Raw genomic sequence first — 18,672 nt, 5'->3', positions numbered from 1 at the left:
CTGATGTGCAGACTAGGGGGCATATTCACAAGCCCCTAGCACCTACTACTTCTGATCTGTGCACTCTCACTGCGAGCTTCACTTGGCATGTAAAAGCTGTTTCACATGGCTCCAACCCATCTTTTAGCACACACATCACCTCTGTGATATGCTGTATGTATAGCATAAATGATGGTGCTTTGTATTTAAAACATGAGACTTGTCTTTTTGATTTGAATAGGTATTGTGCACTTGCAGGCCCCTATGCCAAGTACTACATAGTGTATGCCACCCCTAAACCAACTGACATACATGTGCAAAAATGTATAGAGTGTCTCTCTTACCCAGTCAGGCAGCTACAGAAGCATTATACATTCAGTCACTTAGGGCCTGATAATGGGTTTGGCGGTGTGGGAGCTGACCGCAACACCACCGCTCCGCTCCCACACCGGCAAACAGGCCCACCTGGCGTCCACCAGACTACGAGTTATATCATAGTCTGGTGGGCAGTCATTAAGTGTTCCCAAGGCAGTGCCTTTCAAAAAGGTACAGCAAAGGGAACATAAAAGACCGTTCCTGCTCCCAATGACTGTGAAGTCTATGCCATGCAGGAAAGGAGGTGCATGCAGAGAGGGGGCATACCATGTGCCCCCTGCATGTATCCTCAGGCCGTGAGTAAACAGAGCTTTGTTTCCTCACCACCACCCTTTCCAATGCAGCCTCACCGCCCTGGTTATGGATGCAGTGAGAAAACTTGTATTATGCTAGGGGATGTTGCAGCATCACAGCCAATCACATTGTGGCCTCAGGAACACTGTACCAGCACCAGGGATCGTGGATCCCTGGCAGCTGTGGGGGTCCGAGGGTGGCCTGACCTCTAAATACAGAGCCAGACTGCCGATGCACACCGACACCGCTGCACCACCCCAGGTTTGGCGGTCCACGGACTGCCGAACTCAGAATTAGGCCCTTAGCCTGAAACTACTTTTGTGTGTCGGAGACTCAAAGGCAGTTGGAGACACACGGAAATATCCCTCTATTCTCTAACACAAGCAGTGAGGTATATGTTCAGCTACTTACATACACATTGAGAGAGACATGGAGGCACTAATACAGACACTCACATATCAGCACATTTACTTAAATGTCTTGGCACTACTACAGGTGCACTCCTACACTCAGATGTGTAGGCAAGTAGTGACACAAGCTCATCATCCAGACAAATAGTCATTTAGATATGGGTCAGGCCTAGCAGTGGACCCTGTATGTGCAGTCTCACTTGCAGCTTCTCTTGACATGTAAAAGCAGTGTGGCAAGTGCCAAATGAACATTTTAGTACACACAAGTCAACTCTGACTTACACTTTACGTAGGCTATAAAGCATGGTGTTTGTGTTTAAAAGATGAGAAATGTCCCTTTGACTTCAATAAGGTACTTGCGCACTTGGGGGCCGCTATGCCAAGTACTACATAGAGTATGCCACTCATAAAGCAACCAAAGGCATCATTAGGATGGCGGCTGGAATTTGCCCGCCCACCATCCTCACAGTGAAAGGGACCGCCCGCCATAAGGGTGGGGGTCCCGTGGGGGCAATTAGGATGTTCCCGCCACAGTGGCGGTGCAGCCCGTACTTTTAACATTGTTGCGGGCGGTCATGAAAGCACCACCCGCTGCAATGCTAAAAACATACGTTGTGCTTTTCAAAGCCCAACGTGACAGGCACCACGCGGTGCCTGCCACATTGTACTTTGAAAGGCAGGGGGGTACCATAGGTACACCCCATGTGTACCCTCCACACCCCCGGAGTCCATTGGGGCCCGCAACAGGCCCCCCCAAGCAGACTCTGCATGCCTTTCCATGGCGGCAATGCCGACTCGGAAAGGCATTCACAAATTCACATTGTAATATGGCTGGCGGTGTCTGAAAGACACCGCCACCATATTGTACCCTTTTCTGCCCGGTCGACATGTCGACCGGGGAGAAAAGCGGCAGACGGTCTTTCCATCCACTGCCGACCCCCCAGCCTTAATAATATGGCGGGGGGTCTCTTCTACAGGGATGGCGGGCGGTGACTGCCGCCGGCTCGGCGGGTGCAATCCACCCGCCATCATAATGGGGCCCTAAGTGTTCATAAAAGCATAGAGCCGCTCTCACCCAGTCACACAGCTAGAGAAGGACCTATAGATTCAGACACATACTGAGAATCACCTTCTGTATGCACTAGTATGAAAGGCAAATGCAGACACAGGTACATACCCATCTATTCCCCAATAGGCAGTGAGGTATAAGTTCAACTACTTACATACAAATTGTGAGAGGCATAGAGGTAGTAAAACAGACAATCACATAACAGCACATTTAGTTAAACAGCTCATGGCACTGCTACAGGTGTACTCCTACACTTACTCAGACTGTAGCTGTGCATTTTGTAATGAGGACTGCTACTGCAGAGGTCAATGTTAGCTATAATATAATTGCACAACTATTTATGTTGGTAGTTAAATATTTAAACTATGTACGCAGATAGTACATAATGGAAAGCTAAATGTACTTATTTCTTTTCCCCTTATCGGGCATAAAGTTTTACTTAACTACAAACAGTTGCAATGTCATAAAACATGAGACAAGAAAGAAAAATGCAAAGATACTCTCTCCTCACAACTGAGAAACAAAAAGTGTTGAAATGCTGATAAAATAGTGAAAGAGAAAAGAGCTGTTGGTAAGAGAACAAACACATTTCTTAAAATAGATTGTGGACATCTGGAAAGACAGCTACATCATGTAAATGAACAGCAAAGTTTGAGATCAACTAAGAAAGAAGAAAAAGTATATGATACAAAGAGCAAAAAATCAAACAAAAAACAAGACCGTTTAAACTGGAGGGAAACACAGTTAAAGGAAATCAGAGTTAAAATGTTTCATAGAGGAGTAATTCATAATCGAATACAAAGTACGAGGGACTATAAAACAAGAAGAGAAGCAGGCAGACAAAAGGAACATGTTGAGGGGATAGTTGATAAGGCCTTTGCTCTCAAGAGGAAGCTGTTTATTTTGATTCTAAATAGAATGAGGACACTGGATAAAATAGTGTTGTCTATGAGGAAGAGAAGTCAAAAGAAAAGACTTGACAATAAAAGTAATGTTTGCAAAGTTTTCAGTGGTGAATGGAGACATACTTCTAGTACTGAGCCTTTGTTCAATAAAGAAAGCTACTTGCAAGCTAACACATTAGTGCATGCAGTTGATGAATCTGGATGATCCTACAAACTAAAAGATGGTATTCCTCTTCCAAAAGAGGTGATGGTAGCAAAAAATGTAGAGGAAGTGATAGCTGGAAAGCGGCAGGGAAGGTGCACACAGCCCCCTGTATATAAATGGAATTGTAGCAGTGTTTGCAGTATTCAACAGCAATCAAGCGATATATTGAGAACTTTTTTCCTACATTTCCAAGCAGAAATCTAAAACAGAATAATGTGGCTTTGCAAGGATTAGATCCATGCAAAGTAAGGAAGTACATAAATTTACAAGGACACTCACTAGCATGTCTATCAAAGAAAGCGTGCCAAAGCACCTTTAATTATTTCAGAATGTTAGCTGTACACCATTCTGAAATGAGAACATTAGTTAGGAGACTTTACTATGTGAAAACTCGTGCCTTCTGTTTAGGAACTGAATATAGTTATTTTGCACGGCACAGTGGCAGAGGTAGAAAAGGTTTGTGATGATGTACAGTTTTCTTTCTTCAGTCCAGGAGAGGAGTGTAGGGAAAATGAGGGGTTGGCATCTGTAAGTGTAGCAGAATAGGAAACATTAATTACTGTTGATAACTTTCATCAAGAGATTACAAAATGTAACACTGTGTGTTCAGAGAAACTGGACTGTGTTTGTATATGTTGTTAACACACTCACTACAAAAGTCAAACTCTTATTGTTACTGTGTCTACAAAAACTGAACAAGACAGCACAGATAAGTGGCGAGAATTTGTAGTTTATTTATTTGGTGAGGAACACTTTGACTGTTCCACATGACAAAATATATGTAAGTACTGTTCTGAATTGGAGGACAATATAATGCGAGCTAGAGTAGTCCACAAGAAGTTAGAATTAGTTCCGATTCTTCAAGAACTACAAGACCTAAATGCTTATTAATCAAGTCTATACATCCATTCCAAACATAGAGCTGTGTACTTGCCATTAGATTTCAAGCAGAATATTTAAACTGTAGGTGTGCAGAGGGATTAGGAAGAACGACATATTATTCTAGTTAATAGTGTCCCTACCAGGAAAAAAAACATGGCAAGAACTAGTAGATGTTATTAAAGTTATAAAAGCTACATGATGGCTTTCACCTGTAACAAAATTAATCCTCCTCTTGGCCAAGTCACTGATTTATTTTGGTGCAAAGAATACCAAGCTAGAGGTGGTCCACATATTCACATGCTCTTAAGGACAAAAGATGCCCCACAATTGGAAACTTGCACTGATTAGTCTGTCTTGTCTTTTATACAACAGTATATGAAATACGCCATCCTTAATGACAGTACAGACAAGGGCTTGAAACAGCAAGTTCTATAGTTTCAAACTCATAGATGTGAGAAGTACTCTTGTCAAAAATATAGATGCAAAATAAAATTCTACAGAAGATGTTGTTTTACATTCCCACCACCTGTCATCTCAGAAGGAACTATCAACAGCTTTTTATCTGCAGCCGGACATACCCTGACATGGAAATCATCAACAAATACATACAACCTGATAAGTATATCAATGGCTACAACCCTGTGATTCTGAAGATGTGGAATACAAATATGGATCTACAATTCCTATGTGGACAACTCCATTGCTCGCTACATGACTTTGTCTATAACAAAATCAGAAAAGACAGAGATGTGGGAAGAGATTTCTGTAGAAAAGCATCTTACTAAGGAATTGCACAGCTTCAGCTTGAAAAGGCTTTCCTACAGAGAAATAGGTTCTTATGAATGCTCAGACAGGTTGAGCTCGGCTAGTTTGTTCTTCAAGTCAAAAAGAATTTTTTGGGTAAGTCTAGGTTTTGCAAGGAGTCGAAATACTGTATTGATTTTTTTTTCAGAAGTACAGTATCTCACGGCTTTCAATTTAGAAAGCACAGATAATTTGAAAGCTAACATTCCAGATATATTCTATCCACAAAGGAGTCATCCTCTTCAAAACATGTATAAATATGAAGTACTTCAGCACTCAGCATATAAAAGCAATGTAACTGAAAACATAGAAGAAGGAAGATGTGGAGTACTTGGATGTGATGGTTGTTTAGAGAAACACAATAAAAAATATCTAATTAACCACCAAAAGCTTAGTTGCCAAACTTAAGTGATTTTATTTTTGCTTGTCACTTTTACAGTTGTTCAAGCCATGGTGTGATGAATCAGAATTACTTGGACAATATGACTCTTTCAAAACCCTTTCAACGCTGTTAATAACAGCCTTGAGTGCTCAGTCTTTCCAACATATCTGAAAATATTGAAAGATGAGATTGAACAGGACAAAACCATCCGTGCTGAGATAGCAAAGGAGAGTTCACAAAACAGCCAAAGTTCTGCACTGGCGAGTCAAGATCCTCTTGGAGAACCAATTATGCAAAAATGAAGCAGCTATAGCTATGAATGATGTAGAGACTGCAGTGCAGAAAGCAAGGGAGGAAACTGGATTTGAACAGTGAGTAGAGCAAATGAACAATGAACTAAACTAAATTTACAACAAAGATAAAGATAAAATAGAGCTTTGATTTCTCCACAAGAGGAAACAGCGTAATTGTTCTTCATACAAACCAATATTACTATACAGCAGTGGTCAAGCTGGCACTAGAAAAAGCTTCTAAATAAAGTTCTCATTGGTTAGCTACAGAATCAAATTTGTCATGTGTAGTAACAGCTCCAACAGAATTAGCTGCACATAACATTTAAGGGATTACTTTACATCACCTACTAATGCTACCTGTTGAACATTACAATAAACTAGAATAACTAGAATACCTGAAACTATCTGGCGAAGCTTGCCATGAGGTCTCAAGAGTACTGAAGAAACTGAAACCTTTAATAATTGATGAGGGCAGCATGGTATCCAACTTAATGATTGCCTTCATACACTTAAAAATGCAGCAGATTTTGAGAACAAACTACGATGCTCTCTTTGGAGGAAAACATTTGATTCTATTTGGTGGCCTACTACAACTGATCCCCATAAAAGGATAATCTGTTTTCAAAAATACTTGTGCATGATGACACAAGAAATTCTCTGGAGAGCATTGGCAATGTAAAGATTTGCTTATTTTTTGAATACAAGGAACTAGTGAAAATATGCCTCAAGCGTCTGATAAAGATAATGGTAAAATACTGAAGGGCATTAGAATAGGAGCTCTAACAAAAGAGGGGAAACATATATTGGAAAGTCGACTTATAAAGATACTATTTCCATCTAATATTACAGCAGATGAAGTAATGCAACATTTTATTGAGGAACAGAAGTCTGTACTTTGTTTAATGCCAACACATGAAGAGTGCTCCAAGTTTAAATAACAAATACTACAACTGGAGAAAGAAGATATTTTGGAAGTACATCTATGGATAAGATGGAAAATCCGGGAGTCACTTTACTACTCACAGATAAAGTAAAAAAGGATACTTAGTCTGTCTCGAAAACTGCAGGATTGGAAAAGCTTTTACACGTCAGCAAAAACGGTAGAGTAATTTTTTGGCAGCATTTAAATGTAGAGGACAGGTGAGTAAATGGTGCACTGCGTAAAGTAATTAATTTGATTAATTTCCAAAATAGAGATGAGGTTGAATATTTGGAATAATATTTGACCAGATTGATGCAGTGAAGCAGATTGGCCATTGTGTGGTAAATTTTTTGCTAGTGAAAGACTTTATATATGCGGTACCAGCAATTCCCGCTCTGTCTAGCATATGCTGTAGCTGTCAATGAATCGCAAGGTTTAATTGGATAGATACAGTTTTTGTAAATATTGAAAGTACTGTATTTAAAGAAGAAATGTCATATGTAGGATTGTCAAAAGTTATAACATTGTCCGGTTTGTTTTTGATTGACTTTGATGAAAAGATTGTCAGTGCCAATGCAAGTTGCATAAGAGAGTACGATCGGCATCATTAGGCCAATACCTTTTTCTTGAGAAACAAATATTCTGTAAAAAACAAAAATTACAAAAGAGGGTACAGATGGTGAAGAAAAGAAAGTACTCAATGACACAGTTCAGGTATCAACTGGAATGCAAATGCTGTTCTCAATGTACTGTTTCATTTACCACATCAACCAAATTGAAAAAAAAACTGATGAGAGATTGTGTGCTGCACTGTGAAGGACCACAAACCTGGGCTACTATTGGAATTCTCTAGGGCATATTATCAAGCCCCTTATCACCTTTTTTTGATAAAATGGCCCCTTGTGTGATGTACTGTATCACTTGCTCCAAAATGTAATGACTGACAGAACTGTGATACATGTTCCTTCAGGTATTCAAGAACTCTGGGATATATGTAGTGGATCAGTAATGTTTACTCTAAAAAGAGAACAAGAAATTGTTATAGTTATGTTTGGAGTATTAGAGAAGAATGTGTAAATATTGATGATTTATTTGGAGTGAGTAACATTTAAACATTGTCTGGCCTACCTAGGTTGATATTTTCAAAAGGATGTCCAAAACTGAAAAGCACTTTATATTTATTTGCAATATTGTACCAGATATAATTATTCTAGAAATATGTTTTACCCAGATAAGTTTACATTACTTTAGCAACTCCAGCAAGACCAATTATTTAAGAAATTGTAGTGAGTGTAATCAATAGTGTCACCTAATTATAGTGATGTACTGTGCAGCTATGTTTTTTTACAATCCATGGATTGTTTTTTCCCCACTTGTTGAGGATGCTGCTTCATACAGACCACTGCTTATGGTGAAGAGGTATGAAAGCTGAGAACAGTGAAAAAGGAAAATAATATTTTTACTATATTGTAATACGGTGTTACAGTATATGTAATATGTATAGCCATAATTATGTCATTTTAAAGGTTAAATACTAACATATCTTATTTTTTATTTTTTAAAAGTGGCTGCAGCTGTATGCCATTAGATGTCTTAAAACACCTTTCCTACCAGAGACATGCTGTTTATAGATATCCATCGAGAGTGTTTTTAAAGAAAAGGTGTTCTAGCCACAGATTTCCATTAGTTTCTTTCGCCTATTTTGAAATTCCAATTTTCAGTTTAGTCCAGCACATTTACAGGCACTCACATACCTTTTCATTCCCTCATGCAATTACTCATACACCCACTCACTAACCCATACAACCACTCAACAACCAGTCACTCACCTATACAGTTACCCACCCACTCACTCTCCTATACAGCCACTCCTACAACCACTCTCTCTCCCATATGACCACTCACAGAGCTAAGCTATTCACTCAGTGATACAATCACTTACAGAAACACTCACTCACCCATACAGTTATTGATACACCCTTCCTTTTAGTCACCAACACAGCTACTTACAAACCCACTCACACACCAATACAGCCACTTATACAACTACTAACTCACTCATACAGCTTCTCAGTCATCCATACCACCAGTCAGACACCCACGTACTCATACAAGTACTCACGCAGCCTGTAACACATCCATACAGACATTTAGACTGCCACTTGCTCACCCATACATCTACTCACATACCTTCTCACTCACGTATATAGCTAATCACACTAATAGTCACTTACCCATACAGCCACTCACAGTAACATTCACTGAGGTGTGGCGCAGGGATCACGGTTCAATCTGCATCACCGGTGGCAGCACAGCTCAGCACCATGAGACTCTGGGCAATAGCTCACTTAATCTCCCTCATAGCCCCCAGCCCCCTAAGGGGTGAGTAGTTCACACTTTACAACACCGTATTTTTTATTTATCCCATATGGCCACTGACACAGGCACTAACTCACCCATACAGCCATTCACACATGCAACCACCCACCCATACAGTCAATAATACACCAACACACTCACCCATACAGCCAATCACACACCCACTTGCACACCTGTACAGCCACTAATGGAACCACTCACTCACCCATACTCTCAGTCACATGCCCACTCTCTCACCCCAGGTATAGATTCATTAACCAATACAGCTACTCAGGTGGATACTTTCTCAACCATACAGCCACTTGCACATGCAGTCAATCACCAATGTAGCCACAAACACAATAACTACCTCGCCCATACAGCCATTCACACAGGTACTCACTCTCCAATATAGCCACTCACACACCAACTAACTTAACCAAACACCTACTCAAACACCCACTCTCCCACCCATACAGACACTCACATCCCACTCAGTCACCCATACAACCACCCACACACCCACTAACCCACCCATACTCCTACTCACACAGTCACACTCACTAGCACTCACTCACCCTCCCCTATGCTATTCACACACCCTCTCATTCACCTATTCAGCCACTCACACACCCATTCACTTACCCCTACAGCCACTAACGCAGGTACTAACTTACCCATACAACCACTCCCACAGCCACTGATTCTCCAATATGGCCAGTGACACAGCCAGTAACTCCGCCATACAGCTACTTACACAGTTACTCACTCACCCAGAGAGACACTCATACAACCATTCACTCACCCATTTACCCACTCACAGAACCACTCACTCTCCTATACGGCCAGTCACACAGCCACTCAAAAGCATTACCTTACCTATACAGCCACTCACACAGGCACTCACTCCCCCCGCATCCACTCACACAGGCGCTCACTTGCCCGTACAGCCACTCACACAACCAGTTACTCGCCCATACAACCAATCACAGATCCTCTCACTCTGCTGTACGGCCACTCAGGCTCTCAAGCAAGCACTAACTCATCCATACATATTCTCACACAGGCACTCACTCACCCATGCAGGCAATAACAAACACAGTCATACACTTATGCAACCACTCCTCTTTATATATATATACACAGTCATACAATATATATTTTTATTAACCATGGAAGGCAGTTCTGACAAGAAACTTTATTTTCTTCTTTTTTTCTGGAACTGACAGTGGAAAAACTGGAGTAAATTGAAAAATAAATTAACAGGAATGTTGCTTCGCTGTCTCCAAAATCACATCAACAGACTGCTAACCCGCTGTCATGGTGTTGTTGCAGTCAAGGCAATAAGTTTCAAAGTGTCTTAACTCAGGTGATATTTGTGGGCGTCTCCTCTCCACTTCTGTTGCAACTCTCTCTCCAGGAGCAGTTGGTGCAGCCCTGGAATTTGCTGGCCCCCTCTCCTGCTCTCTCCTTCTGCCACTTTTAAGTTGTTTTTTATGATATTTTTTCAAGTGGTACAATGTACTTATTGTACCACATGAATATTTTTTTGCTGTGCCACTTGATAGGGTCTTATTTCACAAGGTGCACTTGACAAATGTTGCCGCTATTTTTGATTTACCAGATGGAATATTGAAAATATCCCACGCTATGCTCTGCTTCTTAGCTGGTGGTTCCTCACCAGGGTAGTCTTCTGGTGCTGCTGGTAACTCCTGCTCCTCAGCATCTTGAAAAGCTTCATCCTCACCTTTTCCTGACAACATTTTATGTTAGAAAAAATGCCCCAAAAATACAGATGCCATAATTCTACACTCAAAGTACAGCTGACCTCCAAGAATGAAGCAAATAGCAATTGGAGCCTTCAAGACGATAGGAATGGATGAGAACTTCATTTAAAGATTAATGAAAACTTTCTTCTCCAACAAACTCTCTTTCTTACATAGTCACAAGATCTTCGTGAATACCGACATCATTGCAATTACGGCATGATTGCGAAAACAGGAAATACATTTAAAAAGTGATTTACATTAAAAAGGAATACAGAAAAAGAAGTATAAACACTATTTTAGTAAACAGCTATTATCAAACACTGTTTCCAATATGTGTATGTGTGCTTATACTTTTTGGGAAACTGAAACATACATATCACAACAATTTGCGACCATTTTTGTGATGAATAATAAAAAATAAAAAAAAACAGAGTTATTAATCCACTGAAGCAAATTAAAAGAATTGACACAGAGAAATACAACAATGGGTGATCTATTGTGCAGGTGTAGTATATAATAGGCAGTAGACATTTGCACAATGACAAAATAGCAACTAATTTCCCAGTACAAAATAACGCAAATGAGTACACATTTTCCAGAAAACTGTACACTCTTCTTAAAAAATGAGTTTTCATTCTGATCCTCATGTTCCTTTTACAAACATTAAACCTTGACATAAAACATTTACCAATATAAACATAGCACGTACCCCAGGTAAAGATCCACTTGAGAAAAATTGGGAACAAAACTAACGTCTTAGGCTGGGAGAATAGATGAACTTTCCCTCTAAAAATCTATATTGAAAAAAGATCGGAAATCATCAACAAAAGTAAATGCATCAAAAATATATTGGACAAAAATCTGAACTTCAGTGAGTATGATAATTCAGTTCTTTAATGACCTTTAAATACACTTAGGACGTAATTACGAGTTCGGTGGTCCATTGGACAGCTGAATCCGTGGTGGCGGTCCACGAACCAACAGACTGACGGTCCGCCCTCCGTATTCCCTTTTGGCGGTTGGATCACCACTGGACCTCTGTGGCCGCTGGGGATCCTGGATCCTGTGGGGGTGGCACAGCGGTCAGGCTGAGTAATAAGCTGACAGTGCTGCTGCAGCACTGCTGAGAATATTACGAATTGCCTCACCGCCAGCTTTCCATGGTGGTGAGTCTGCCATGGGTAGGCTGGTGGTGAGCCAACAAAAAGGGCCCTAAGAGGTCCCGTGCCACTCCTGGGACTGGGGGTGGATGCACGGGTGCACATGCCACAACATGCAGGAATGTGCTGTGGCTTGGTCATGGCAGTGACTCTGAGCGCATATTTAAGATGCGACTGCACATGGTGCAGTTGCATACTCCCATTTCCCTCTGGGAGCTTGTGCTGCAGCCGTAAACCAGTCGTAGAGCAAGCTCCCATAGAGAAATGGGAGTTTGTGCAAATCCCCACAGGTGCCTTCTCTGCCCACAAGTGGAGGCTGCAGGGTAAGGAGGGACCATACAAGGTGCCCCCAATGTCACTTTCTGACATGCTTTTAGTGGCTTGTGCCAAAAGAGTGTAACCGGTGGTGACTCTTTTCTGTTGAATACAGTACATGTTAGGTAATACTAGTTGTTTTTACTTACCAATTGGTGATGAGCAAGGAACGGGCACCACTGCTCGGAACTCTACATGTGAGGAAGATCATTTTGTTTTCTTCACTTTTTGATTGTATTCTCTTTAAACCGTTTAGAGTTATTTTTTGGACTGGCTTTGAAACCTGATGTATTGTCATACCATATGGCAATGCTCCAAGAAGGAGAGGATCCTCCTGCTGTGTTTACTTGGGATTTTGTAATCTTTGGATCTTGGAATACCCTGAATGCATCTTTCAAATAAACTCACCTGCTAGTTGTGGAATCTTCTCACATTTGTTCTACTCACATAGGCAATCTGGAAATTATGAACCCATATGTCTACATTTTTATGGGGTGACGTAACAGTAGGATGATGCTGGACATCTGCGGTCCAGGTGTTAGAAGCACATTCATTCAAGGTTTAACATATGAGGTGACGTAGTTGTACGTTCATCCATTTTTGTTCCAGTTGGCCAGCAGTATCTCTACTTCCGCTCCCTGTGCATTCCTCTTTGAAGTTTTGGGGATTTATGTTAAAGCTTCAAGAGCATTTAGAGGTCCACGTTAACGTTTCCTCTTTCCGGTTGTAACCAGGATTATTTTGGTGAGACTTATGTGTTCCAATAAGCTTCTCCGTGTGTCTGATATTGGGTGCATATCTCTTTATACAATCCATTTACTTTTACTCACTTTCAATCATGCTGTGAGTGATGTTTTCTTCAAGAAGTCTGGCATTTCTTTAAGTGTTTTTGTTTCCATCATTTTTATTCACAATTTCATTCTCTAGCAGGCGCAAGGGTGAAGATTGGACACTGCAATTTCTCAATCAGTGAACAATTCCCTTGTCAAATTATATTATATGCTCAGAATAATTGTCTCAATGGTGAAGAGTGGACACTGCTTTTTTATTTATTTTATTCTAATCATTGAACTAGTCCTTTTTCTATTTTCCATGTATTTTGGGTGTATTTTCAAAACATACCTGAAATGTGTGCACAAAGGTATTCTTTTGCTCCGCTGCAATGCTTTTGGACAGATTGACAGTTCACCTTGCAGAAAGTGGCTGGAATGGAAAGCCTATCTTTCAAAGTAGATTGAGGCTTTAGATGCACAAGGGAAAATGTGAACTGCACAAAAGACATTCTATAGGTTCTGAAGGACTTAAAGCTTTTAATCAACTCTCTAAAGAGGGTGGAGATGGGGATAGAAATATTTTTGAAGCAGCCATTTCGGATTTTGCTTAATATTTTTTCAGCAAAGGTTTGCATTGGAATTTCACGGTACAATTTTTTTCAGAGTAAACAAGACATTTGATGAATCGGTGGATAATTATGTATCTCCACTTAGTTCTTCATTTTTAGATTGTAGATTTGTTGGATTACAGGAGGATTTTATCAGGGATTAGGTGGTCATGCATGTGAGGGATACTGCGATCCAAGAAAGGTTGTGGGTGAATGGTGATGCAAATCTTGAATGCAGCTGAGCAATAGTAAGAAAAGCTGAGATGTCAAGCAGAAGTGCTAGGGAAATGAAAGCTGATACTAAAGTGAAAGGTGGTGAGATTGTTGCAAAAGTAGGCAGCAGAAATAATTCAAAGAGTGAGAGTATTAAAGAAAAGTCAGTAAATGTGAAGTAGAGATATGTTGAATTCCATAGAGACAATTCAAGGTGTTATAGATTGAACAGTAATTCACATTTTGCAAACAGCAGATCGTGCCCAGCGATGAAGCAAAAGTGTTCTAATTGTGGCGTTTTAGGGCATTTCTCCAAGGTGTGTAAACCTGACAAGAATAACAGGATCAAGTGTAGAGGATGGTGATAGTAGTAAAGATGAATATTTGTGGCGAGGTGTGGCTCACTGGTTAGAGGCGGCAGACCCGTAGGCTGAGAACGGCCTGGGACCAGGGTTCGATTCCCGACGCGGCAGGGTCGAGGACCAGGGTCAGCGGACTGATAATTCTCGCCTCGGTGCCCACTTTGGGCAGTGATCACACTCGGTAACTCTGGGCATTAAGCTTGCCTCATCGCTACAACGGCCCCCCACAGACGCCGGGGATGCCTGGCTTCACCTTGGAGATACCCTGCATGGGACCATCTCACAGGGAAAGCCAGGACGGGTTCCCCAGCGGTCATTCGCGCCAGGATACTCCGGTAGTAATTGAGCGCGCTACAAAACACCTTACATTTACAATATTTGGGGCATGATGCAATGGATAGCAGTTTGTTTGTGTAGAACATTAAGGACACCACTCTGGTAATAAATAAGGTAATACATAATATCGACCATGTTCTGAATAAAAAAAAAACCTGTGTGTGACATGATAACCAACCTAGAGGAGCCGAATTTCCACCCTGACGGGTATTCAGGTGAAAGGATAGAAATGATTAGATTCTGATCTCTGGCTTTTAGATTTAATAAACGTGAATGTGTTGAACACTTTATGTGTCAACAAAGGTCCCTCTGTTTTGGATGGTTTGAGCAAGAGAAGCTTGATATTATACTTAATCATAATAGTCCTGATCCCGTTATGGTGATTGGGAATCACAATGGTACCATAGATGTAATGTTAAAAAAAATTCCTAATGTTTTTAAAGCGGAAATTGGTGAATGAATCAACTTTAAACATGAGATCATATTGAAAGAGAATGCATGTCCAAGAATTTATAAAGCTAGGAACGTTCCTATGATGGTGAGTGAGGAAGTGGAAAAAAAAGTTAAAAAGTTGGTGGAGGGGGATTTTAATGAAAAAATCGAATCATCTGAATGGGTTCCCCCCAATGTAGCTGCTAGATGGCCTAATTGCAATATTAGACTGTGCATTGATTTTCACCAACTTAATAACAATATTTTAATTGACGAATTTCCATTACCGCGAATCCCAGGACTTTTAGATATAGTGGGCAAAGCAAAGTTTTTTTCTAACATTGAATTGTCTGTCGCCTACTAACAGATTGCTTTACATGAAAGTTGCAAACGCTATACTGCTGTTATCACACCTTTAAGCTGCTATCAATATAAGAGGATGACATTTGAGCTTGCTTCAGCTGCTGCTGTATTCCAGCACATCATGCATAACCTTTTTGGGGACTGTAAAAATGTTGTCTATTTCAAGCATGATATTTTAATCTTCGGGAAAGACAAAAGTGGCCATGATTGCACTTTAGAAAAGGTTTGCGGTTTTATCCATTACTTATTAGGGGCACGTTTCATGTGTGGAGGAGATACAACCTAAACCAGATCTGCTTAAGGTCATAAATGCTGCTCCTTTTCCTGTTTTTAAAGATGATGTAAGATAGTGTTTTGGTCTAAAATTAATAAATAAAATTTGCTCAATCCAAGGAAAGATTTCACACCAACTGTGACATTGGGAAGAGGTGCTTGTGATATAACATTCACTGATCTTGGTCCAAGTTGGATAAGGGTGCTGGAAATTGCATGTCCCAAGTATTCTACAGATTTTTTAAATAAACTCACCTTTCTCATGTTTTAAAACTACACCTTGGCTCAAGAATATAGACATAACTTTGTTCATTATGCCATCATTGTGGGTAGGCCTATCATGTGCATGGATCAAAACGTCATCTTGGAAAATGACAGTATTCTTCACATCGTTAAGAAGATTCACCATGAGAAGTTGAAATACAGATGCAGCCGAAAGACGCAGTTAAACTTAAGATAAAAGTTATTTGTCCTCCAAGAAATATCTCAAGCATTCCTTTCAAGGGATTCCAGTTGAAGGCATTTTCCCTATGTGTCTTACATTCCTTATAAATTTATAAGGATTGTGATTGACCCAATTTGGAGAATAAGAGATCTCAGAGAAAAATGGTTTCCCATAATTAGTGTCATCTATGTGATTTTAGAATTATACACATTATTGTCTCCTATTAGACTGTCTGTTGTTTTGCGAAGTGAGGAAGAAAGTCACTTGTCCTACTTTTAGGAAATATCAAGCTACAAAATGATCAGAAGCATTAGTCACTCTATTAAAAATTAAATATTTAGATTTGAGTGTGTATAATTCATTAACTCAGAAAGAATCTTTTATTGTTGAATATTTGAGTTTGTATCAATAAAATAATTTATCAACAAAATAAATATAGGAGTTTGTAAAAGTGATTTTTGAATTTAACTTGTGTTAGGTGTTTTCAAGGAAGAGGTATACAATCTATTATGTTAAAGTGAACTAGGGTTGCACTCTGCAGCCTATTATAATGTACATATACATGGAGATTTGACATTGAAAAATATGTTTTCATACCTTCTTATAAAAATTATTGTTTACTACTTCTAAAGGATTATGTCTTGGAAATAAATACATTTAGATTGTTTGAAAATCTAAAACATACTTTTGGGAGCAGACTGTAGAAGTGCTGCAGTATAACTTGATATGTTTTTCCATCCATGGCAAAGTAGTAGTTTCCCAACAGCATCGCGTGGCTGAATTTGTCTTTGATGCTAATGAACATCTCCTGTAATCAAAAACAATATTACAAATGTGTCATTATTAATGGCTCACTTTTAGAATTAACATCAAATTAAATTAATGGCATGAAATGATATCCCTCCTCCCACAGGACACTGCTGACTGATGGCAGGACTAGGTGCTCTTTAACATATCCTTTTATCACTGCTACAAGACAACCAGTGTTCTGGAAATAAATCAACTCTATCCTCATCCAAAGAACATTTTGTCTTCACAACATTGTTCAAAGTGTGCGTGCCTCATGACGGTACCCTCTGGCTTATAAGTTTGGATATGTAAACAAATTAGTCCATTACATGACATAAGTATATTCTCGGCAGTGCCTCATGTCTGGATCTTCTATTTATATTCATATTTCTGTGGAAATGCATATTTTCCACAGCCCCCCTATTTTACTCAGGATAAATGGCGTGTTGACCTCTGCAGTCATTGGTGGTCAGCTTGCTGCCCAGGCCCAATCATATTTTTTATTTTTAAAATGTTGGGAATTTTTATTTCCAACTTGCCTTTGGTGTCACTTTAGTATGACACCTTGTATGACTTTAGTATGACACCTTGTTTCAGAACGGTCGCTCCACCACGCTCCTCCTGTGCATCAGCAGAAACGCTCCCTGGTATCGTTATAGCACGCTGTACACTGAAGTGCTGCTTCCTTTGCATTATAGCGCCTCACACGCATAGCGCCAGTGTTAATATCTGCCTCATTCAGCGCGACCTCACTCAGGCTGTTGGGATCATTATTTGCTTGTCTGTGCATTGGATTTTTAGAATACTGCTTACTCGATAGTTTGTTATAGTGTTTAATTTAACAGCGCTTTTGTTCAGATTGTGCTGCTCACTCGTCGTATTTCTGTATTTGCTGCCCCTGTCTGCCTTTCCCTCTGACCCTCCATTTTGTTGTTGTTGATATCCCCTGGCCCGCCCCTCAGCCACACTACCGCCTCCCTGCTGCCCCTCCCACGCTCCGCCCCCTCCACTCTCCATATATGCCACATGTCCCAACGCGCAGCGTCCACGCGCTACGGCCCCGCCGAAGGTGCGCCAAAGGTAAGCCCGTTTACGCCCGTCCGCGCCTGGACCGCGCCCAGCGCCAGACCCCTTGGCCCTCGCAATGCCCAGCCCTCCCGCATTACTTACGACGCCTCCACCCTCCTAGCCCTTAACCCCGGCCGCTCCCCCGACTGCGTCCAAGCCGCTCCTGGACTCACCCATGGACCCTTCTCTTGCAACTCCTGCAAGTTCGACGGCACCAAAACCAGCTCCTCATCCACCAACACCAATCAGAGACCTGACACTAACCACCTAAAATGCATCCTGCTCAACACCCGCTCGGTCCACAGACACGCCATCGACCTCTGGAATCTACTCGACACCATCTCACCGGACGTCGCCTTCCTAACAGAAACATGGATGAGTGCCTTTTCAGCCCCAGACATCACCATTGCCATCCCGGAAGGATACAAGATCATCCGTAAGGACCGCATCGAGCAAACAGGAGGAGGCATCGCTATCGTCCATAAGAACTCCATCCCCATCTCAACCAGCTCAGACGTCAACCTTGCCAGCGCCGAACACCTCCACTTCCAGATCCACACCGACCCCAAGACCACACTCAGAGGCACCCTCCTCTACCGGCCTCCAGGACCCCGTGCACAATTCAATGACGACATCACTGACTTTATCACCCCACACGCCCTCCCCTCCGAGGACTACATTCTATTGGGAGACCTCAACTTTCACCTTGAAAAGAACAATGACAACAGCACCACCACCCTTCTGGACAATCTTGCCAACCTCGGACTCAAACAACTGGTCACTACCCCCACCCACATTGCTGGTCACACACTCAACCCTATCTTCACTTCCAGCAAACATGTCTCCTTCAGTCACACCACAGCTCTTCACTGGACGGACCACAGCTGT

The 18,672-nt window shown here is 41.1% G+C and overlaps 1 protein-coding gene across 1 annotated transcript in view; it reads right to left on the bottom strand.

The window, feature by feature from the left end:
* LOC147684254 (putative cation-transporting ATPase 13A4) overlaps positions 1-18,672 on the bottom strand; it is a 356,830-nt gene that overhangs the window by 97,046 nt on the left and 241,112 nt on the right. Inside the window, exon 20 of the mRNA XM_086944652.1 lies at positions 16,613-16,735. Within this exon, the coding sequence (XP_086800778.1) occupies positions 16,613-16,735 (123 nt within the window). The remainder of the gene's footprint in view (positions 1-16,612; positions 16,736-18,672) is intronic.

Source organism: Lissotriton vulgaris, chromosome 11 (assembly GCF_964263255.1).
Source record: "Lissotriton vulgaris chromosome 11, aLisVul1.2, whole genome shotgun sequence".
NCBI lineage: Eukaryota > Metazoa > Chordata > Amphibia > Caudata > Salamandridae > Lissotriton > Lissotriton vulgaris.
Note: the sequence above shows the minus strand (reverse complement) of the source record. Positions and strands in the feature narration are given on the sequence as shown.